At 43.4% G+C, this 24,347-nt stretch overlaps 1 protein-coding gene across 3 annotated transcripts in view; it reads left to right on the top strand.

Annotated features, from left to right (window-relative positions):
* MACROD2 (mono-ADP ribosylhydrolase 2) overlaps nucleotides 1-24,347 on the top strand; it is a 1,393,268-nt gene that overhangs the window by 1,342,037 nt on the left and 26,884 nt on the right. For 2 of the 3 annotated variants that reach the window (XM_072140440.1, XM_072140439.1), the window contains exons 16-18: nucleotides 9,226-9,285; nucleotides 19,180-19,242; nucleotides 19,334-19,393. In XM_072140440.1, the coding sequence (XP_071996541.1) occupies nucleotides 9,226-9,285; nucleotides 19,180-19,242; nucleotides 19,334-19,393 (183 nt within the window). The remainder of the gene's footprint in view (nucleotides 1-9,225; nucleotides 9,286-19,179; nucleotides 19,243-19,333; nucleotides 19,394-24,347) is intronic. The other variant, XM_072140441.1, reaches the window with a different exon arrangement.

The following is a 24,347-nucleotide window of genomic DNA, read 5'->3' as shown; positions in this document are numbered from 1 at the left end:
CTTGACTGTGTAAACCCACTACAAGGTCATTAATAAAAATATTAAAAAGAAGTGGCCCCAATACTGACCCCTGTGGCACTCCACTGGTAACATCAACCCAATCTGAGAATGTGCCATTAATGACCACCCTCTGTTTTCTATCACTAAGCCAATTACTTACCCAATTACACAGATTTTCTCCTACTCCCAGCAGTCTCATTTTATATACCAACCTTTTATGTGGCACGGTGTCAAATGCCTTTGAAAAGTCCAGATATACAACATCCACAGCGTCCCCCAGATCCAGTCTTGAACTTACCTCCTCGTAGAAACCAATCAGATTAGTCTGACAGGACCGATCTCTCATAAACCCATGCTGACACTGGGTTATAAGGTTGTGCACAGTGAGATACTCCAGGATAGCATCTCTAATAAACCCCTCAAATATTTTCCCCACCACAGCAGTTAGACTTACGGGTCTGTAGTTTCCAGGATCGCTATTTGATCCTTTTTGTATATTGGTACCACATTTGCTATGAGCCATTCCTGTGGAACATAACCAGTCCTCAGTGAATCTTCAAATATTAAAAATAACGGTCTGTCTATCACCGTACATAATTCATGCAGAACCCGGGGGTGTATGCCATCTGGCCCAGGTGATTTATCTATCTTAGTGGATGCGAGGCGGCGCCGTACCTCTTCCTGGGTTAAACTGTTGACATTATAAAAAGAATTTACATTATTCCTCATTGTGTCTTCCACCAGGGGATTTTCCTGGGTAAAGACAGCTGAGAAGGCGACATTCAGTAGATTGGCCCTTTCCTCATCTCCTTCCACCATGACCCCCATGTTATTTCTAAGGGGACCCACACTCTCTGTTTTTAGTTTCTTATCATTTATATACTTGAAAAATAATTTGGGATTATTTTTGCTCTCCCTGGCAATATTTCTCTCAGTCTCTATTTTTGCGGCCTTTATCTGCTTTTTACAGGATTTATTTTTCTCTCTATAATCCTGTAATGCCTCATCGCTACCTTCACGTTTTAGCACCTTAAACGCTTTATCTTTCTCGCTTATTGCTTTCCTTACAAGACTAGTTAGCCACATAGGCTTTTTCTTGTTCCTTTTATGCTTTTTCCCATAAGGTATGTGTTTCTCACAGGACTTTTTCAGAATATATGAGAAAAAGTCCCATTTTTTGGGGGGGCTTTTGTCTTTGAGAGCATTATCCCAGTCTATGCCTTTAAGGTCTTCCCTTAGTTGATGAAAATTTGCCCTCCTGAAGTTTAGAGTGTTGGTTGCCCCTTCACTAACGTGCTTAGTAAAGCGTAATACAAAATCAATGATATTATGATCACTATTCCCCAGGTTCCCCCCAACCTGTAGTTTTGATACCCTATCAGGTCTGTTGGTAAGGATAAGGTCCAGCAGTGCCCCCCCTCTTGTTGGCTCCAGGACTAGTTGCGACAGGTAATTGTCTTTTGTTGTTGACAAGAACCTGCTACCTTTGAAGGACCTGCAGGTTTCTGCCCCCCAGTCAATATCTGGGTAATTGAAGTCCCCCATGATAAGTACTTCACCATGCTTTGAAGCCGCATCCATTTCACTTATCAGCATTTCCTCTGCTGCCTCCATTATATTTGGAGCCTTATAACAAACCCCTAGTAATATTTTATTATTCTTTTTCCCTCCCCTTATCTCCACCCATAGGGACTCCACATTTGCGTTACTGATGTCATCTCGCAGGACGGGCTTGAGGCGAGAATTCACATATATACAAACCCCTCCCCCTTTTTTATTTATACGATTCTTTCTAAAAAGACTATAACCATCTATAGTAACAGCCCAGTCATAGCTACTGTCCAGCCATGTCTCGCTGATACCCACTATATCATATTTCCGTTCCAACATCAAGAGTTCCAGTTCCTCCATTTTGTTTGTGAGGCTTCTGGCATTTGTGTACATACACTTTATATGGTTTTCCCTGTCCGTATTCCTTTTGTCCTTATTCCCCAATCTCATTCCAGCCCCCCTTCCTCCCCCATGGACTATGACTCTTCCCAGCTCTCTATCTACACTGTCTATTTGCCCTGCACAAGTGTAGTTGCCCTCCCCCCAGGTCTCTAGTTTAAACACTCCTCCAACCTTCTAGCCATTTTTTCCCCTAAAACAGCAGCCCCCTCCCCATTGAGGTGCAGCCCATCCCTACTGTAGAGCCTGTAGCCCACAGAAAAGTCAGCCCAGTTCTCCATGAACCCAAACCCCTCCTTCCTACACCAACTTTTGAGCCACTTATTTACCTCCTTGATCTCCCGCTGCCTTTCTGGTGTGGCACGTGGTACAGGCAGTATCTCGGAGAAAATTACCTTTGAGGTCCTTGCCCTGAGCTTATGGCCTAAATCTCTGAAATCATTTTTAAGGACCTTCCACCTACCTGTTACTTTGTCATTAGTGCCAATGTGGACCATGACCGCTGGTTCCTCACCAGCCCCTCCCAGTAATCCATCAACCCGATCCGCAACATGCCGAACCCGAGCACCCGGCAAACAACACACTGTTCGGTATGCACGGTCTTTGTGACAGATTGCCCTGTGTGTTCCCCTAATAATCGAATCTCCCACTACCAGCACCTGTCTGACCTTGCCTCTGCTCCCATTACCCTTCTTACTGGAGCACACATTCCCCTGGTTGCTAGCGGCCACATCTTTCTGCAGCATTGCTACCCCAGAGCTGATATCCCCCTCACCCGCCAGCCTGGCAAACTTATTGGGGTGCACCAGATCAGGACTAGACTCTCTACAACTCTTCCCTCTACCCCGCCTTCTACATGTTACCCAACTAGCTGCCCCTTCACTCTGCACCTCCATACTTCCCTCCCCACAACCATCTTCCCCAGAGAGTTTGTGCTCCAGGAGCAGCAAACTTCGTTCCATATTATCAATTGCCCGCAGCCTTGAAACTTGCTCATTTAGATCCAGAATTTGGGCTTCCAGGTGAGCAATTTTCACACACCCCACACAGCAGTATTCCCCCTCGAACGGCTGTTCAAGGAAAGCATACATGGCACAGGATGTACACCGTGTAGCAATGCCACTTATGGAGTCCATTGTTCTAATGGGGATTACAATAGAATTATGCACAGAAAGAAGAATTTACAGTCAAAGTAACACAGAACACAGCAGTTACCTGCTAAAGCCCCTCAAACTTAAGTCCCTTAAACCTAAGTCACACTTAAGACACTGCACACACTAAGGATCAATGCACACTCGCCGCCAAGCTCATACACTCGCTTTGCTAATGCTTTTTTAAAAGTTATCTGCCACAAAAATCTGCAGAGCTCACTGCACAAGATCTGGCTGCAATCAGCTTGTAAATACCTATGTATAAGGGATAACATGCAAACTTGCTACAATCTTTAAGCATAATCAAACCAATGTATCCAGTCCTCCAGACTTTGGCTTTTGGAGTCATTGGGAATAAGGAGAGCTTTGCTTTTCTTGAGGCACCAGAAATGCTGTATTCACCCCTGAATACATAAAGAATCTCTTATGGGGGCTTCTTGACTCTTTTTGTGGCAAACAACTGAATTTCAACTGTACAATCCATGTATTCTTAGGGATTAAAAGCCATGGCTTGGGGTCTGGCAGTGGACCCCCCATTTAGAACACATGCAGAGTTGTGCAAGATATATATGACTGCCTTTAAAATATATATGGTCAACATTTTCATTGGAATCAAGCATTTAAGACATTCTACAGCATCCTTCTAGCCATCACAGAAAGTTCATGCACCTCTTGCATTTTAAACTAGGTCTGTACATCTATAATGAAGGGGGGTGACCAAAATACTGTAAAAAGAGGTTCCACTGCAATGATTAAAAACTAAGCTTTATATTACAAGATTGTACTGTATAAATAGGAATTCCCTAATTATATAATGCACTGTAATTATATCACTAAAGAGCTGCTTTCCAATGATAACTTGCGGCTCTTTCCAGAGTCATTGTTCTTGCCCAGCATGAGCTCTCGACAGAATGTTTAAGGCAGTATTTTGCACAGATAAGATTCACTTAATAAACAGGAATAAGATATGTAGAGCCAAAACTTGTCTTACACAAAATTTTATTACATCTTTGAGTACTATTTCAGCTCTCTAAACCTCTCTCTGTTGTTTTTTAAATACCTATATATACTCGAGTATAAGCCGAGACTGCTAATTTTATCACAAAAACCTGGGAAAACTTTTTGAGTATAAACCTAGGGTGGTTAAAGCCTCCACGTAGTATATAGCTATTCTCCCTGCCTCCAGTGTTTATCCAGCCAGCCCCTTGCCCCCCAGTATGTAGCCAGCCAATCTACCCCAGTATATAGCCAGCCAGCTTGCCCCCAGTATATAGCCAGCCAGCCTGCACCCAGTATATAGCCAGCCTGCCCCCAGTATATAGTCAGCCAGCCCGCCCCCAGTATATAGTCAGCCAGCCCGCCCCCAGTATATAGCCAGCCAGCTTGCCCCCAGTATATAACCAGTCAGCCCCTGCCCCAAGTATATAGCAAGCCCTCAGTATATAGTCAGCCTGCCCCCAGTGTATAGCCAGCCCCAGTATGCACAGCACATAAAAAAAGAAAGTCAATACTCACCTTTCCGACGTTTCTCTTCTTACGTCCGGCAGCAGGAGGTTCTTGGGACGTTTCAGTGCACAGGCTCTGATCTCAGCCGCTGCTGCCATCATATTGTCGCACGGACCTGCCACTGCCGGACGAAGAAGAGAAGACCTGCGGGGGCGTGGAAAAGGTGAGTATTTTATTTTTGATTCAAGTATTAGCAGATTTTTGGCTTTTCAGCAGATTTTTTTTGTGCTGAGAAACTCAGCTTATACATAGGTATATACTGTAGTTTATTACAGTCAGAGTCTCGAATCTCTTCAAGTTAAAAATGAGAGTAATTATGTTAAGCAATTTAGAGATTGATGATATGAGCTTTAAGATCTTGAGGCTTAAAGTTGCCCAAATATATTAGATTAACATTGGGCCAAGTCTTTTGATGTTAGTGGGGTACTAAATATCTGATATTTTTAAAGGAGTTGTACCAACTTTGATCCATAGGATATGCATGAGCTCTGGTTGGGATTAAGAACCAAAAAATTACAAATTAGCCTAATTCTTTTCTACGTTTTGCTTATTTTGTGATTTTTTTTCAAGTCATAAAAATGATCATGAAAACATGACTTTTTTGAAACAGATGTTATTTAGATGTCCACCTGGTATCTGAGCACTGAACATAGAACAACAGTGGAGGAGTTTAAACTACATTTTTTGCCGATCCTGGATAATGCTGGTCAGTCTTCTATTTAGGTCTGTTTGCCGGCAATCACAACGCTAATTCATATGATTGGCACCAAATAACGTAGTAGCTACTCCATCTCTATAAAGATGTTAAGTAGCGCTGGAAATTACACAAAACCAATGAAGCAACCTTCAATCAATCCAATTGTGCCTTGTAAATTAGCGATGAAAGGGCTAAATTCAGTGTAAACTTAACAAAATTTATGGAAGTTTTTATTGTATTGATATTCGGGAGATGCGACTCCCTTAGTGTCGTCTATTCTGATCTCTCATGAATAAGATATCTATTAAAAGCAAACCTTTCATCAATTATTTATTCCCAAATAAAAGCAGACTACAGTCATGCCTGAGCTCAGCGGCATAATGGAGCTCTTTGCTTTTTGACTGGACCGGTTTAGAAGTGATGGGGAGTGTTTTTTGTGTTTTTTAATAAAACATTTTATCTCGTTTATTGATATATGTAAGCGTAATATTGTTGACAGCCGTTGCAAATTACTTTTGTGTAGTCGCTTAAACAAAGTATTCTTTTTGCTTAGTGCCAGACATTCGACGTTTTCATTCGAAGACTGTCGTATTTATTATTTATGTGTCAATTTCATAATATTCGCCGCAGCAATGGATTTTTATTTTAATGTTTCCACAGCAGATTTTATGACAATACAATTGGATGCATAAGTCTAAAATTTTACTTTCAATATTCAGTGAAATCATCCCACAAAATGCTTGCCGGTGCTGAGCTGGGTTGTAATCCGTTATTTACTATAGATGCCCAAACTTTGATGATTTTGTTTATCGTTATTTATGATGTGGAATAAAGATTATGGCCATCAAGATACATTATAAAGTATATGGGAGTTTAAGGTTTAAAAACATTTACAGGGGTTTATTTTCAGGTTTATTGGAAGGACCCTGGAGGAAGATAAAAAAAAGCATAATGTAAATGTCACAGAAGCAAGAACTGTGATTTGAGCAGTTAGGTCACGGTTCTTGTATTTGTGAATGTTGATGCCAGTCATTGGCCACAATGGTCTTGTGACTGCCAAAACTTAAGGCGTTCCTTGAGTGTACACAGAGAGATTACCTTAAACAATCTCATTTTCACAATTAACCATAACGAATTTCAATATCTTATGGGGAACGGTTTCAAAAATATTGTTAATGGCAAAGCCGCCCAACCCGTGCTCTTTGATCCACTAGTGATCTTAGATTAATCTCTACCTTAATTTGAAACTCCCACTCACGTCTCCAAGACTTCTCCAGAGCTGCACCCATTATATGGAATGCTCTGCCCCAGACTAACACCCAACCTCCAAAGTTTTAAACGTGCTCTTTAAACCCATCTCTTTGGGCAAGCCTATAACACCCGTTAACTCGCTTTACTATCCCATCCTGTGCCCTCCTCCCATCCGTTATCTAGAAACCACCAGTCACCAAGCTTTAGGCTTCACTGTAGTCCCATTCACCTTGGACTTTGTATATAAGATGATGGCTGATGACAGGGTCAAGCAGCAGCACCTCTATTTATTATATTATATTTAGTTCTATTCCCTGCTACAGGAGTGGATTTTACCACAGTTTATCCACACTACTGACCACTGTCGGTTCATCTGCAACACTTCCTTGTTTATTTGGATATAATTCCCCTGATGAAGGTCCCACGATTGGTGGCACTGGAAACGTGTTGGGAACGATACTGATCCGGACTAATAGGGCCTACTAGGGCATCCCTGTTTATGATAATCTTGTCAAATCGGGAGCAATTTTCGGGGAAGTAGGGCGAGTTGAGTTTAGGGAACAATAGGGGCAGTGCTTCCATCTTTTTCCTGACCTAGAAATCAAGTGGTTTTACCGTAAGAGTTTAAACAATGCAATGATCTAACAAGATTCTACAACTTAAATGTTAGACAGAAATTTAGCGCAAGGAACGCTAAGGCTGCCCTCTTGGGTATACATATAAGCTCCAAAACAAACAAAGTAAGAGGATACCACATGCCACATATAATAATAAAAGGGTAATACTTTATTCAATACAAAATTTGTTAAAATAACATAACATCTAAAATAACATCTCAGGAGAGATATAAAAAGCGAGGTACACCAAGAAAGAAGTCTATACACAATATTAAATGGGCAGAAAAAATGCAAACATTAGTGGTCTGCAATATGACAACAACAGCTTCAATGACTTTAAGCCCCCGTCAGCCTATACTTCGAACATCATAGTTAGGCAACATGCCTTAGTAGACAATTGTGAGGTTAAATGTTATATATTACATAATGGTTAGACATAATACCTGGTGTACCTCTGGGGCGAGAGGTACACCAGGTATTATGTCTAACCATTATGTAATATATAACATTTAACCTCACAATTGTCTACTAAGGCATGTTGCCTAACTATGATGTTCGAAGTATAGGCTGACGGGGGCTTAAAGTCATTGAAGCTGTTGTTGTCATATTGCAGACCACTAATGTTTGCATTTTTTCTGCCCATTTAATATTGTGTATAGACTTCTTTCTTGGTGTACCTCGCTTTTTATATCTCTCCTGAGATGTTATTTTAGATGTTATGTTATTTTAACAAAGTTTTTATTGAATAAAGTATTACTCTTTTATTATTATATGTGGCATGTGGTATCCTCTTACTTTGTTTGTTTTGGAGCTTTTTCCTGACCTAGATGTGTCTATAACTTGCCATTACCAGCCCTTCTCACTACAATCAGCAATATGGGTGAGATCTGAACATTTTCTATGATGCACCGGTATAGACAATCACTATCTGTTGAATAAAATATGTGCATGCATTTTTTTTCCCCTATAGTCATCTTGTCCTACTGGTATGTAATTTGACACAGAACCAGGTGGATAGTGGGATATTTTCATTTTTAAACATTTATCTATTATCTAAAGTTATATTTTATACTTTATGTGCCTTGACCGTAATGTCTATATTCTAATTGTATTGGCCGGTGAATCTGTAAGCCATTGATTGGGCTACTGGCAGTGTATACATACAGGACTGCCCAGGTGTTAGTTCTATTTCCTTATGAAGAATGGCTGGACGATTTTATAAGCTTTTTACTTCTTGTGTCGTCCCATTCTTCCTCGTAGACTGTAAGCTCTTGCATGCTCCTTTAGTTCCATATGAATGTTTGTGCTCCATCGTGTTTTATTTTATTTGTATATGTTCCCTATGATTTGTAAATCTCTATATAAAAATTATTATTACTATTAAAGTGAAACACTGTAACTTAAAATAGAAGAATGTGAACATCATGTGCACCTTTTACCACATTCACCCACCTCCAGACTGATTTGACAAGCTCTGTGCAGCGCTGCGTAATCTTTGAGTGCTAAATAAATAAATTATTATTATAATTAACTCCAAATATTTCAAAGAGTTTGTCCAAGGTTTACTTGGAGCTACTTTCATTCTACACATGACTGTGGGTAATGTGAGGTATTTCTACACAGCTGTGCTGCTATACTATAGCAAACCATTGTTAGGTTGACAATGTTTACTGGAAGAAGGTAGCCATCTTTTTCAACCCCCGGACAACCCCAATTACCATTCAGCTGTTTTTTTCTAGTCCACACCAACCCTGAGTAGCCATATTCTGCACCCAATATACTAATTTTACTCTCTACCGTTGGGTAGGTGGTGCCTGGCTGTCTGTTGTATGCCAGGATCGTGCATCTAATTAACATATTGGGGGCCAAAATCGACAGCACAGATTGTTGGCTAGAGAAAAAATTCCAAATGTGCTGGTATCTGCAGAGCAAAGAGCTCGAGGAGGTGGCGATGGTGAAAGGACAAAAGGCATGACAACAGTTTCTTTTGTTTTGTTTGTTCTTTATAGAATGTTAGATTTTTTATGTAAATATATATGATTTTTTCTTGTAGAACAACCTGAAGGTCCATCTACTACTAACGCTGATGTGGACATGGCAGAAGCATCTCAAGGTAAAAATCTATTTTTAGATCAAATAGTGACTGGAGATATTGAGGGGAGTTTACGGAGACTGGCGTTTTAAACACCTGCCTCCATTGCCCCCCACCACCAGTGTGCCGCACGCTGAATTTAGAGACGCTTCCATCTCTTAGTAAATCCGAAAGGACAGTACGCTGTTTTCCCACAATTTTTGCCAGGTTTGACTGATTTAGTCTTGACTAGAGATGAGCGAACATGCTCGTCCGAGCTTGATGCTCGGTCGAGCATTAGCGTACTCGAAACTACTCGTTGCTCGGACGAATACTTCGCCCGCTCGAGAAAATGGCAGCTCCCGCCGTTTTGCTTTTTGGCGGCCAGAAACAGAGCCAATCACAAGCCAGGAGACTCTGCACTTCACCCAGCATGACGTGGTACCCTTACACGTCGATAGCAGTGGTTGGCTGGCCAGATCAGGTGACCCTGGGATAGACTAGCCGCTGCCCGCGCTGCTCGGATCATTCTGTGTCTGGATGCCGCTAGGGAGAGAGCTGCTGCTGGTCAGGGAAAGCGTTAGGGTGTTCTATTAGCTTACTGTTAGGCAGGAGTGATTCTCCAAGAACCCAACAGCCCTTCTTAGGGCTACAATAACGTTCTACTTTTTTTTTTTTTATTTGCATCTAGTACCATTTTGTGAGGAATTAGCAGGGGGACTTGCTACCGTTGTGTTTAGCTCTTAGTGGCACACATATCCACCTCAAACACCAAAGTGGGAAAATTTAGTAGGGGTTGGATTTCAATTAGGCACAGTCTGCCATTTGTCCTTTTTTATTTTACGTTTATTTTGTTTAATAACTCAGTGTCATCTCATCTGGCATAGTAGTGTGCTTTCATACTTGGCTAGAAAATAGCCATAGGAGAATCCAAACGGCTTACGCCTACAGTAGAGTTATATATTTGATTTCTGGTTGATCTGCTGGTGGCTGTACTTGCTGCAGTGCATCTACTAGCCAATTGTCAGCAATTTGTAGTGAGACTTGCGACCGCTGTGTTTTGCGCTTAGTGACGCACATATCCATTGCAAAGACCGAAGTGGGAAAATTTAGTAGGGGTTGGATTTCAATTAGGCACAGTCTGCCATTTGTCCTTTTTTATTTTACGTTTATTTTGTTTAATAACTCAGCGTCATCTCATCTGGCATAGTAGTGTGCTTTCATACTTGGCTAGAAAATAGCCATAGGAGAATCCAAACGGCTTACGCCTACAGTAGCGTTATATATTTGATTTCTGGTTGATCTGCTGGTGGCTGTACTTGCTGCAGTGCATCTACTAGCCAATTGTGAGCAATTTGTAGTGAGACTTGCGACCGCTGTGTTTTGCGCTTAGTGACGCACATATCCATTGCAAAGACCGAAGTGGGAAAATTTAGTAGGGGTTGGATTTCAATTAGGCACAGTCTGCCATTTGTCCTTTTTTATTTTACGTTTATTTTGTTTAATAACTCAGCGTCATCTCATCTGGCATAGTAGTGTGCTTTCATACTTGGCTAGAAAATAGCCATAGGAGAATCCAAACGGCTTACGCCTACAGTAGCGTTATATATTTGATTTCTGGTTGATCTGCTGGTGGCTGTACTTGCTGCAGTGCATGTACTAGCCAATTCTGAGCAATTTGTAGTGAGACTTGCGACCGCTGTGTTTTGCGCTTAGTGACGCACATATCCATAGCAAAGACCGAAGTGGGAAAATTTAGTAGGGGTTGGATTTCAATTAGGCACAGTCTGCCATTTGTCCTTTTTTATTTTACGTTTATTTTGTTTAATAACTCAGCGTCATCTCATCTGGCATAGTAGTGTGCTTTCATACTTGGCTAGAAAATAGCCATAGGAGAATCCAAACGGCTTACGCCTACAGTAGAGTTATATATTTGATTTCTGGTTGATCTGCTGGTGGCTGTACTTGCTGCAGTGCATCTACTAGCCAATTGTCAGCAATTTGTAGTGAGACTTGCGACCGCTGTGTTTTGCGCTTAGTGACGCACATATCCATTGCAAAGACCGAAGTGGGAAAATTTAGTAGGGGTTGGATTTCAATTAGGCACAGTCTGCCATTTGTCCTTTTTTATTTTACGTTTATTTTGTTTAATAACTCAGCGTCATCTCATCTGGCATAGTAGTGTGCTTTCATACTTGGCTAGAAAATAGCCATAGGAGAATCCAAACGGCTTACGCCTACAGTAGCGTTATATATTTGATTTCTGGTTGATCTGCTGGTGGCTGTACTTGCTGCAGTGCATCTACTAGCCAATTGTGAGCAATTTGTAGTGAGACTTGCGACCGCTGTGTTTTGCGCTTAGTGACGCACATATCCATTGCAAAGACCGAAGTGGGAAAATTTAGTAGGGGTTGGATTTCAATTAGGCACAGTCTGCCATTTGTCCTTTTTTATTTTACGTTTATTTTGTTTAATAACTCAGCGTCATCTCATCTGGCATAGTAGTGTGCTTTCATACTTGGCTAGAAAATAGCCATAGGAGAATCCAAACGGCTTACGCCTACAGTAGCGTTATATATTTGATTTCTGGTTGATCTGCTGGTGGCTGTACTTGCTGCAGTGCATGTACTAGCCAATTCTGAGCAATTTGTAGTGAGACTTGCGACCGCTGTGTTTTGCGCTTAGTGACGCACATATCCATAGCAAAGACCGAAGTGGGAAAATTTAGTAGGGGTTGGATTTCAATTAGGCACAGTCTGCCATTTGTCCTTTTTTATTTTACGTTTATTTTGTTTAATAACTCAGCGTCATCTCATCTGGCATAGTAGTGTGCTTTCATACTTGGCTAGAAAATAGCCATAGGAGAATCCAAACGGCTTACGCCTACAGTAGCGTTATATATTTGATTTCTGGTTGATCTGCTGGTGGCTGTACTTGCTGCAGTGCATCTACTAGCCAATTGTCAGCAATTTGTAGTGAGACTTGCGACCGCTGTGTTTTGCGCTTAGTGACGCACATATCCATTGCAAAGACCGAAGTGGGAAAATTTAGTAGGGGTTGGATTTCAATTAGGCACAGTCTGCCATTTGTCCTTTTTTATTTTACGTTTATTTTGTTTAATAACTCAGTGTCATCTCATCTGGCATAGTAGTGTGCTTTCATACTTGGCTAGAAAATAGCCATAGGAGAATCCAAACGGCTTACGCCTACAGTAGAGTTATATATTTGATTTCTGGTTGATCTGCTGGTGGCTGTACTTGCTGCAGTGCATCTACTAGCCAATTGTCAGCAATTTGTAGTGAGACTTGCGACCGCTGTGTTTTGCGCTTAGTGACGCACATATCCATTGCAAAGACCGAAGTGGGAAAATTTAGTAGGGGTTGGATTTCAATTAGGCACAGTCTGCCATTTGTCCTTTTTTATTTTACGTTTATTTTGTTTAATAACTCAGCGTCATCTCATCTGGCATAGTAGTGTGCTTTCATACTTGGCTAGAAAATAGCCATAGGAGAATCCAAACGGCTTACGCCTACAGTAGCGTTATATATTTGATTTCTGGTTGATCTGCTGGTGGCTGTACTTGCTGCAGTGCATGTACTAGCCAATTCTGAGCAATTTGTAGTGAGACTTGCGACCGCTGTGTTTTGCGCTTAGTGACGCACATATCCATAGCAAAGACCGAAGTGGGAAAATTTAGTAGGGGTTGGATTTCAATTAGGCACAGTCTGCCATTTGTCCTTTTTTATTTTACGTTTATTTTGTTTAATAACTCAGCGTCATCTCATCTGGCATAGTAGTGTGCTTTCATACTTGGCTAGAAAATAGCCATAGGAGAATCCAAACGGCTTACGCCTACAGTAGCGTTATATATTTGATTTCTGGTTGATCTGCTGGTGGCTGTACTTGCTGCAGTGCATCTACTAGCCAATTGTCAGCAATTTGTAGTGAGACTTGCGACCGCTGTGTTTTGCGCTTAGTGACGCACATATCCATTGCAAAGACCGAAGTGGGAAAATTTAGTAGGGGTTGGATTTCAATTAGGCACAGTCTGCCATTTGTCCTTTTTTATTTTACGTTTATTTTGTTTAATAACTCAGTGTCATCTCATCTGGCATAGTAGTGTGCTTTCATACTTGGCTAGAAAATAGCCATAGCAATAGGATAGCATCGTTTGGTTTTAAAAACTCAAAAACACAAAAAAAAACAAAAAAAACAAAAAAAAAACAAAAAACACAAAAAAAAGTTAAAAAAAAATTAAAGTTATAACTCTCATTTTAAAAATGTTTAACCCGAGGGCTAGGGGTAGAGGACGAGGACGAGGGCGGGGACGTGGGCGTCCAACTACTGCAGGGGTCAGAGGCCGTGGTCCTGGGCGGGGTGAGACACCACCTGCTTATGAGGGAGCAGGGGAACGCCGCAGAGCTACACTCCCTAGGTTCATGTCTGAAGTTACTGGGACTCGTGGTAGAGCACTGTTGAGGCCAGAACAGTGCGAACAGGTGATGTCGTGGATTGCTGACAATGCTTCGAGCAATTTGTCCACCAGTCAGTCTTCCACGCAGTCCACCCATGTCACCGAAATCGCCACTCCTCCAGCTCCTGCACCTCAGCCTCCTCCCCCCCAGTCTGCCCCCTCCCAGGAAAATTTGGCATTTGAACCGGCATACTCTGAGGAACTGTTTTCTGGACCCTTCCCACAGTCACAAACCACTTGTCCGGTTGCTGCTGAGCAATTTTCCGATGCCCAGGTTTTCCACCAGTCACAGTCTGTGGGTGATGATGACCTTCTTGACGTAGTGGAAGTGTGTAAAGAGGTGTCCGACGATGAGGAGACACGGTTGTCAGACAGTGGGGAAGTTGTTGTCAGGGCAGGAAGTCCAAGGGGGGAGCAGACTGAGGGATCGGAGGATGATGAGGTGACAGACCCAAGCTGGGTTGAGAGGCCGGGTGAACACAGTGCTTCTGAGACGGAGGAGAGTCCTCGACCAGAACAGGTTGGAAGAGGCAGTGGTGGGGCCAGACGGAGAGGCAGGGCCAGAGCTGGTGCATCAGCGCCAAATGTGTCAACTAGTGAAGCTCCCGTGGTGAGGGCTCTTGCGGCGAGGGCTAGATCTTCAGAAGTCTGGAGGTTCTTTAAGGAAACACCGGATGACCGACGGACTGTGGTGTGCAACATTTGCCAAACCAGGCTCAGCAGGGGTTCCACCACTACTAGCTTAACTACCACCAGTATGCGCAGGCATATGAATGCTAAACACCCCACTCAGTGGCAACAAGCCCGTTCACCTCCGGCCGTGCACACCACTGCTCCTTCCCCTGTGTCAGCTGATAGTCAGCCCCCTGCCCAGGACCCTGCCACAAAAACCCCATCGTCGCCTCCACGATCCTCCACAGCATCCACCAGCGTTCAGCTCTCCATACCCCAGACGCTGGAGCGGAAACGCAAATATAGTGCAACCCACCCGCACGCCCAAGCCCTTAATGTGCACATCTCCAGATTGCTTAGCCTGGAGATGCTGCCCTATAGGCTAGTAGAGACCGAGGCCTTTCGCAACCTCATGGCGGCGGCCGCCCCTCGGTATTCGGTCCCCAGCCACCACTACTTTTCCCGATGTGCCGTCCCAGCCCTGCACCAGCACGTGTCAGACAACATCACCCGTGCCCTGACCAACGCCGTTTCTGACAAGGTCCACCTGACCACGGACACGTGGACGAGTGCTGCCGGGCAGGGCCACTATATATCGCTGACGGCACATTGGGTTAACTTGGTGGAGGCTGGGACCGAGTCTGACCCTGGGGCTGGTCATATACTGCCAACACCGAGGATTGCGGGGCCTACCTCGGTCCAGGTGTTTCAGGCCTACTATGCCTCCTCCTCCTCCCACCCCTCCTCCACCTCCTCCTCCGAACTACCATCCGTGGGCACGGCGCCATCAGTCGGTAGCTCTAGGCACAGCAGCAGTGCCGTCGCTAAGCGACAGCAGGCGGTGCTCAAACTGCTGAGCCTAGGCGACAAAAGGCACACCGCCCAAGAGCTATTACAGGGCATCACGGCGCAGACTGATCTGTGGCTGGCACCGCTGAACCTGAAGCCAGGCATGGTTGTGTGTGACAACGGCCGTAACCTGGTGGCGGCTCTGCAACTCGGCAGACTGACACATGTGCCATGCCTGGCCCATGTGTTAAATCTGATAGTTCAGCGTTTCCTCAAGACATACCCCAATCTGTCTGATTTGCTCACGAAGGTGCGCCGCATCTGTGCGCATTTCAGGAAGTCCAGCCCAGATGCTGCCACTCTCAGGGCAGCGCAGCGCCGCCTCCAACTGCCCGCTCACCGACTGTTGTGCGACGTGCCCACGAGGTGGAATTCAACACTGACCATGTTATCCAGAGTTTACCAGCAGCGCAGAGCGATTGTAGACTGCCAGATGTCAACTTCCACCAGAAGTGGTAGTCAGGTCAGTCAGCTTCCTCAAGTCTACAATGAGGAGTGGACGTGGATGTCTGATATCTGTCAGGTGCTGAGTAACTTTGAGGAGTCAACACAGATGGTCAGTGGCGATGCCGCCATCATCAGCCTCACCATCCCGCTGCTTGGCCTGTTGAAAAACTCTCTGATCAGCATGAAGTCGGAAGCTTTGCGCTCGTCACAAGAGACGGGGGAAGAAGATTCCCTTGTTGATAGCCAAAGCACCCTCAGGTCTGTTTCTCAGCGCATATCGGAGGAGGTGGAGGTGGAGGAGGATGAGGAGGAAGAGGAGGAGAATGTTGGCGAGACACAAGAGGGGACCATTGTTGAGTCCTTCACTGTTCAGCGTGTATGGGCAGAAGAAGAGGAGTTGGAGGAGTTGGAGGAGGAGGAAATGGACAGTCAGGCCAGTGAGGGGAGTGAATTCTTACGCGTTGGTACTCTGGCGCATATGGCAGATTTCATGCTAGGCTGCCTATCCCGTGACCCTCGCGTTCAAAGAATTTATTCCAGCACCGATTACTGGGTGTTCACTCTCCTAGACCCACGGTACAAGCAAAATCTTTCCACTCTCATCCCTGCAGAGGAAAGGAGTGTGAGAATGCATGAATACCAGCAGGCCCTGGTGCACAAGCTGAAACAGTATTTCCCTTCTGACAGCGCTAGCGGCAGAGTGCGTAGTTCTGCGGGACAAGTAGCGAGGGAGAGTAGGCGAGCAGGCAGCTTGTCCAGCACTGGCAAGGGTACGCTTTACAAGGCTTTTGCCAGCTTTATGTCACCCCAGCAAGACACTGTCACCTGTCCCCAGTCTCGGCAGAGTAGGGCTGATCTTTACAGAAAGATGGTGAGGGAGTACGTAGCTGACCATACCATCGTCCTAAATGATCACACAGCTCCCTACAACTACTGGGTTTCAAAGCTGGACATGTGGCACGAACTGGCGCTGTACGCCTTGGAGGTTCTTGCCTGCCCTGCCGCTAGCGTCTTGTCCGAGCGGGTTTTCAGTGCAGCTGGTGGCATCATCACAGATAAGCGTACACGCCTGTCGACTGACAGCGCTGACAGGCTGACGCTTATTAAAATGAATAAAGGCTGGATTTCTCAGAATTTCCAATCTCCACCAGGTGAAGGAAGCTCAACCTGAATAATTGATCCACTCCTCCTCCTCCTCATTTTCCTCCTTCTCCTCCTCTTTGTACAGTAAAGCAGAGGAAACTGGCTATTTTTTGACAGGGCCCACTGGCTCTTGCTATAGTACTTTATGCATTTAATTTTTCTGGAGGGCCACCTATCCGGTCCTCTGTTTGAAACAATTTTTGTGAGTGCCACATACAGGCACTCAATCTATTCCATTTTTCTGGAGGGCCACCTACCCGGTCCTCTGTTTTAAAAAATTTTTGGGACTGCCACATACAGGCACTCAATCTATTCCATTTTACTGGAGGGCCACCTACCTGCTCCTCTGGTTTGAAAAATTTTTGGGACTGCCACATACAGGCACTCAATCTATTCCATTTTTCTGGAGGGACACCTACCTGCTCCTCTGGTTTGAAAACTTTTTGGGACTGCCACATACAGGCACTCAATCTATTCCATTTTACTGGAGGGCCACCTACCTGCTCCTCTGGTTTGAAACATTTTTGGGACTGCCACATACAGGCACTCAATCTATTCCATTTTTCTGGAGGGACACCTACCTGCTCCTCTGGTTTGAAAACTTTTTGGGACTGCCACATACAGGCACTCAATCTATTCCATTTTACTGGAGGGCCACCTACCTGCTCCTCTGGTTTGAAACATTTTTGGGACTGCCACATACAGGCACTCAATCTATTCCATTTTTCTGGAGGGACACCTACCTGCTCCTCTGGTTTGAAAACTTTTTGGGACTGCCACATACAGGCACTCAATCTATTCCATTTTACTGGAGGGCCACCTACCTGCTCCTCTGGTTTAAAACATTTTTGGGACTGCCACATACAGGCACTCAATCTATTCCATTTTTCTGGAGGGACACCTACCTGCTCCTCTGGTTTGAAAACTTTTTGGGACTGCCACATACAGGCACTATCCAAATTAAATTGTCTCCATAGCAGCCTCCACACGTTGTCTCCATTGCTACCTCCAAAAGTCGTCCATATAGCTGCCTCCATACATCCTCCCCTTATCAAACGAGGTGTGTCAGGCAGAAATTTGGGTTGTTTTCATGGATTCCACATCAAAGTTGTTAACTTTGTCGCCACCCTGCTGTGTTATCCACAAAATATACTGGCAAACTTTTATGATTAACCGATATTATTTCAGCGCTTCTTGCGCAGCTGTTTACATTCCCCTCACCCGCCATATCCTAAACTTATAAGAACGCTACTACACTTGATCTTATACAAAAGGTTCTTAGAAGTGCTGTTTGGGGAGTAGCCTATAGACAGGGGCTTGGATTGGCGAAAGCTCGCCAGCACCCTGCTGTGTAATCCACAAAATATACTGGCAAACTTTTATCATGTACCGATATTATTTGAGCGCTTCTTGCTCACCTCCTTTGGTTCCTCTCTGCCACCCATTGGTTTGAAGCCTGAGTCCATTTAGGGTATGTCGCCATGACACTCTCTAGCCTGCTGCCGCTGCCTCTGCATGCCGTCCCCTATAGTGTCAGGGTCAATTATTGGATGTTTTAGATGCTATCTAGCTTCATTCTGTCACTCTGTCATGGCCATGCTGTTGCCCATAATTTTGGCATAATGTTGCGATTATGCAGCCTCAGAGGCATCCATGCATGCTGCCCCTGCTGTTTCCTGTCCATTTCCGTGGTGTTTCCATCCTTTTCTGAGGTTCCCAGGTGTTTGGCCAAGCTTCCCTGTGCAGAGCCTTGGTCCCCTTGAAAAATGCTCGAGTCTCCCATTGACTTCAATGGGGTTCGTTATTCGAGACGAGCACTCGAGCATCGGGAAAAGTTCGTCTCGAATAACGAGTACCCGAGCATTTTAGTGTTCGCTCATCTCTAGTCTTGACTGATTTTTAAACTTGGTCTAAAATATATGAGAAGTATCTACCATTTTCTGGCAGGCAGTTTAGTAAGCTCAGCAGGCTTGAGTGTTCATTCCCCCACCCTCTCTGCTCCATCTTTCTCAACTCCATGCCTGTCACACCCAAAGTGGCCTGCAGGGTGAAAAAAAACCTACAAATCATCTGAAACACTGATCACAAAGCTGGTGGACAAGGGTTAGTCAATGACCCCCATTGTGCATGATATGTTGAACCATTACTTACCATTACAATTTGTTTTGCTTTGTAACATGATTTAAGAGATGTCTCTCAAGCTACATGAGAATTCCTGTAGATGATGCATCTATATTGTAGTCACAGATCAGTTCTGCCAAAATGAAACCTTAATCTAAAAACAACCAAGCAAAACAAAATCTGACAAAAAATAGCAAGTAATCATCTGTTACATAATTGCACTTTAACAGAACAAGAAATTGCAAAGGACAAAGAAAATCGAAGCGAAGATGAGATGAACATTGAATCACAAGGTATAATACAGAAAATGTGCACAACAGAATATAGTTGTGTTAGTCAACTTAAACAGGGAACTGAACTAATTTTTTTTTTACTTGTATTTAGGCGAAATTGGAGATTTTTCTAAAAAGGCCCTCTCTACCCCTCTAGAAGATGAACCAAATGGTAATGTAGACGCTAAGGTTTTAGAACAACTTTTGTATCCTGTGTAAGCTTTGTGCCCTCTTGACATGGGAATTGCTTTCCATTTTTAGTTTTCTAGATTAGTATATATATTCTTTCATATTGTTTTACTTATCTCCGGCATTCTCTGGAATAATTGATGATTTAGATGATATAAGCCCTAATAATGTGCTTTCAACACCTTTCTTCACTTGTTGCTTCTGGCACTGCCCATTCACATCCTCATTATTGGCCAAAAACCTATTAGGGTGCCGATGTCTATTACATAATCCTGGGGTATATACACTTCTACCGGCCTCCCTACCGGCTGTTAGTACTGTGCTAGCAAAGAGCCCGAGTCAGCCGTTGACAATACCATCATCACTAATGGCCACTGATTTTCTGGATGATGTCCCCTTGCCATAGAAAAAATAAGTTCTTATGCCTAAATTGCACAAATGAGCTGAATGTTTCATGGACTGGGGATAAGAGTCAAAACATCATTGTTATTTTTGATAAAAGGAGCCATGGCGTTTTTCAGTATAGCACGATTGTACCATGTGGATGTAGACTCTTTGCATCATGTATACATCCGATATTTGGAGTCCAGTCCCCGAAACAGTGTTTGATCCGAAATATGCGTCCAACTTAGTCAGTGTGTCAGGTCAAATTGTGTCCATTAAAATCCAACTTTATAAACCAGGGACACTTACTCATACATCCAGGCACTGTAACTGTGGTAATTTTCTGGTTATCTATGGCCTCCTCCTTTCTAAAATAAATGTTTAAAATTATTATAATTAGGAAAAAAGGGCTATGGGCGGTGTTATCAGAGCCCCTACTTCCTGGAGCATCACAGGCTGTTATATCATGCATGACCATATCACTCCCTGCTCCCTCTGCACTTCTCCCCTCCCTGCTCCCTCTGCACTTCTCCCCTCCCTCTACCTGCTGTGAAAGCAAACAGTGCCTGGGTCTATGGTTTATCATGCTGGATTTTGATCATAGAGTTCTTTTAAGCTGACAGGGAAAAAATTATGGTGGCTTACAAAGTCAGGTCAGGTTTCTGCTGACAAATTCTCTTCAAGTTCTAGTGTATATAGTACAGTCTGTATGGTGGCATATAGTGCCGGTGAAGTTCTATATGAGTTCCGCAGACCTTTCTGGTGCTTGACATTGAAGGGAATGTAAAATTTTGCGCTATAACACATGGCCCACTTTTTGGTAAAACTCACCATATCCCATAATATAAAATCTACACTTTACCGATATCTGATGCACAGAAAGGTAAAAATAGACCCATTTTTTCTGTAGGTATTGTTTTCACATTTTTTATTATTTTTGGAAAGAACACACAAAGTATACAATACAATACGAGTAACGAGCGTAACATGATACAATGTTACAGTAGGCCAACACGTCATCATGACATATGTTCACGTGAGAGTACAAACGATTGCAATGTCCGTGGTCAATACTCCTACTCATAGCTGTAAGTGGCCTGTTTAATGGAAGCAAAATTCTTAACTATAGAAACAAACAAAAAACTCAAGAACTAGATACGGGTAGGGGAGAATTTTGGGAAAGTAGGGGGGGAATTCTGGGTAAGAAGTGGGGAATTTTGGGTGGGTGGGGTGGGGGTGATGTCACATTGTCAGAAAGGGGATTCTCTGGGTATTGTGACGTGGTACAGCGATACTTGCACAGAACAGCCAATGGGAGCTAAGTGTATGATGACAGAACATTCTTGTTGTACTACTTTGCATATAAAAGCTATAAAATATTACTTCACTTCCTTTCAACAAAAAATAAAGTTGTAATGTTTTCCCTATCATCGAAATTTACAAGCAGCCCCGATAAGAGCTGAAACATCTTCATAGTTTACAAATGTATCTCGCATTTCAATGACTCCGAGTTTTCCAATTTTCACAAATGTCAATTTTTATATCACGTTAAATAGGGGTTGACACATCCTCTGATATGAACGGTATCAAGCGGCTAATAAACTTCTCGGGTCTAGGATGTTGACATGCACTTAATTGCCGGATTGTGTTAAATGTATTGACACCTCAATAACGTCTCGACAAGTTGATGCGTGGAAGGTCACATGGAAGTAGCACCTGTAAATGTTGCGGTATGCAGAACTCACATGGCGCATGTAGCGCCGATCTCGCCATATTGTGATTGCTTTGTCTTAGTTAAAGCTCTTGTATTAAATTTAGGTAAATGCTTTTGATATGCTTGGATTGCAGGCTCATTTGGTTGCACTATTATACACTAATTGCAGTTTCCTTGTTCCCTGTTTTATTGTCCTATTAACAAAGAATTAACAATTGCTATGTTCTATAACACGCCATCAGCCCCGAAAGGACGCTGTCGAATTTTCCTGTCAGGCAGATGAAAGCTGAATTTTTCACAATTATATTCCATTATCACAATTAGACAAGCGCGTTTTTACATTTAGCTGGGAGTAAACACATCTGCTTTTTGTTATAGATAACAAATACTATTTCAAGATATTATCTCTTTCCAAAGCAAATAGCGGGCATGTTGCTGTATTGTTCGTCCGCTTGTATTGTGGGATACATTTTCATAATATTTTCTCTGTATAATTGCTTTATTTACTACAGGGAGCTGTAAAGCTGCATCAATTGTAGTGTCCGTCTGACTCGAGGCCCGCATAAAAATATTATGTGCCATGTGTCGCATTGTTACCCATTTTCTCAGTCTTTATAAGATCAATTTTTTGATATGAGAACTTGAAGGTTCGTGCAAATTTCATGACAGCTTATAACTTCCTTAAAGGGGTTGTCCAGGATCAAGAAAAAGGTTATCTATGGCTTAAGGTTGATACTTATCTCTATGGAATCCCATTCTGTAGTGGATTATAATATATATTATACATTTTATACTGAGAAGTAACTTAAGCCATGAGAGCCTCACACATCTGTTCATGCTCCCATTACACATGTATACATGTACACTTTGAAGGTCCTCCAAAGGTCCTGAAATTGCAGATTGATAGAACAGGCACACCCTTCATTCGCCAAGAAGATTCATTCTTACCAGTACCATATGTAGGAAGTAAATCTCAGAGCTATAGGGATCATAATGTTCATAAGAGCCATGTCTAAATCCGCTCCTGATCCCTTTCTCCTGAGACACCGCCCATCACTGCCAGCTTCTGTTTGTTTACAGCTGCCATAATGCACTGAAACTTCTGATCACGGACAACCCTTATATACACTCACTTTATTAGGTACACCATGCTAGTAACGGGTTGGACCCCCTTTTGCCTTCAGAACTGCCTCAATTCTTTGTGGCATAGATTCAACAAGGTGCTGGAAGCATTCCTCCAGAGAAATTTGGTCCATATTGACATGATGGCATCACACAGTTGCCGCAGATTTGTCGGCTGCACATCCATGATGCGAATCTCCCGTTCCACCACATCCCAAAGATGCTCTATTGGATTGAGATCTGGTGACTGTGGAGGCCATTTGAGTCCAGTGAACTCATTGTCATGTTCAAGAAACCAGTCTGAAATGATTCCATCTTTATGACATGACGCATTATCCTGCTGAAAGTAGCCATCAGATGTTGGGTACATTGTGATCATAAAGGGATGGACATGGTCAGCAACAATACTCAGGTAGGCTGTGGCGTTGCAACGATGCTCAATTGGTACCAAGGGGCCCAAAGAGTGCCAAGAAAATATTCCCCACACCATGACACCACCACCACCAGCCTGAACCGTTGATGCAAGGCAGGATGAATCCATGCTTTCATGTTGTTGATGCCAAATTCTGACCCTATCATCCGAATGTTGCAGCAGAAATCGAGACTCATCAGACCAGGCAATGTTTTTCCAATCTTCTACTGTCCAATTTCGATGAGCTTGTGCAAATTGTAGCCTCAGTTTCCTGTTTTTAGCTGCAAGGAGTGGCACCCAGTGTGGTCTTCTGCTGCTGTAGCCCATCTGCCTCAAAGTTCGATGTACTGTGCGTTCAGAGATGCTCTTTTGCCTACCTTGGTTGTAACGGGTGGCGATTTGAGTCACTGTTGCCTTTCAGCTCGAACCAGTCTGCCCATTCTCCTCTGACCTCTGGCATCAACAAGGCATTTCCGCCCACAGAACTGCCGCTCACTGGATGTTTTTTCTTTTTCGGACCATTCTCTGTAAACCCTAGAGATGGTTGTGCGTGAAAATCCCAGTAGATCAGCAGTTTCTGAAATACTCAGACCAGCCCTTCTGGCACCAACAACCATGCCACGTTCAAAGGCACTCAAATCACCTTTCTTCCCCATACTGATGCTCGGTTTGAACTGCAGGAGATTGTCTTGACCATGTCTACATGCCTAAATGCACTGAGTTGCCGCCATGTGATTGGCTGATTAGAAATTAAGTGTTAACGAGCAGTTGGACAGGTGTACCTAATAAAGTGGCCGGTGAGTGTATATGGTCACTAATTTCAACAAATCTGTAGAACAACTGTCAAAACAAACTTTACTCTGTTGAGATTTATTACACTGTGTCTTCTTCCCGATTACTATCATCCTCCCTCCATCATGGCAAATTTTGCTTACTGATAGATTTTCATGCCCAGCGCCGAAAAACTAATGTAACGAGAAGGATGGAAAGTGATATAAATAACAGAAAGGTTGGAACTGATTGGCGGTCATTTATCTTAGAATTTTCTCCATTATTTCTTTTATTTTTGCCACTTTTTTCTCAAGTCCCCAAAACTCCAGGGACAGACATAAAAGAGCCAAAAACAGGTGCTTAATACTATTTGGGTGCTATGTACTACTGTCAGTGATGGACAGAGCACCATGTACCTCTACACTTTTTCCCCACCTCCTTCAGCGCTAATGGCAAAGAGTGATCTCTTAATGTGCTGTATTTATTGTGTCAACTGCTCTACCGGTCAGATAACCCGGGCGGTCTATCGCTTTA

The sequence above is a fragment of the Engystomops pustulosus genome, chromosome 3 (assembly GCF_040894005.1).
Source record: "Engystomops pustulosus chromosome 3, aEngPut4.maternal, whole genome shotgun sequence".
In the NCBI taxonomy this organism is placed as follows: Eukaryota; Metazoa; Chordata; class Amphibia; order Anura; family Leptodactylidae; genus Engystomops; species Engystomops pustulosus.
Note: the sequence above shows the minus strand (reverse complement) of the source record. Positions and strands in the feature narration are given on the sequence as shown.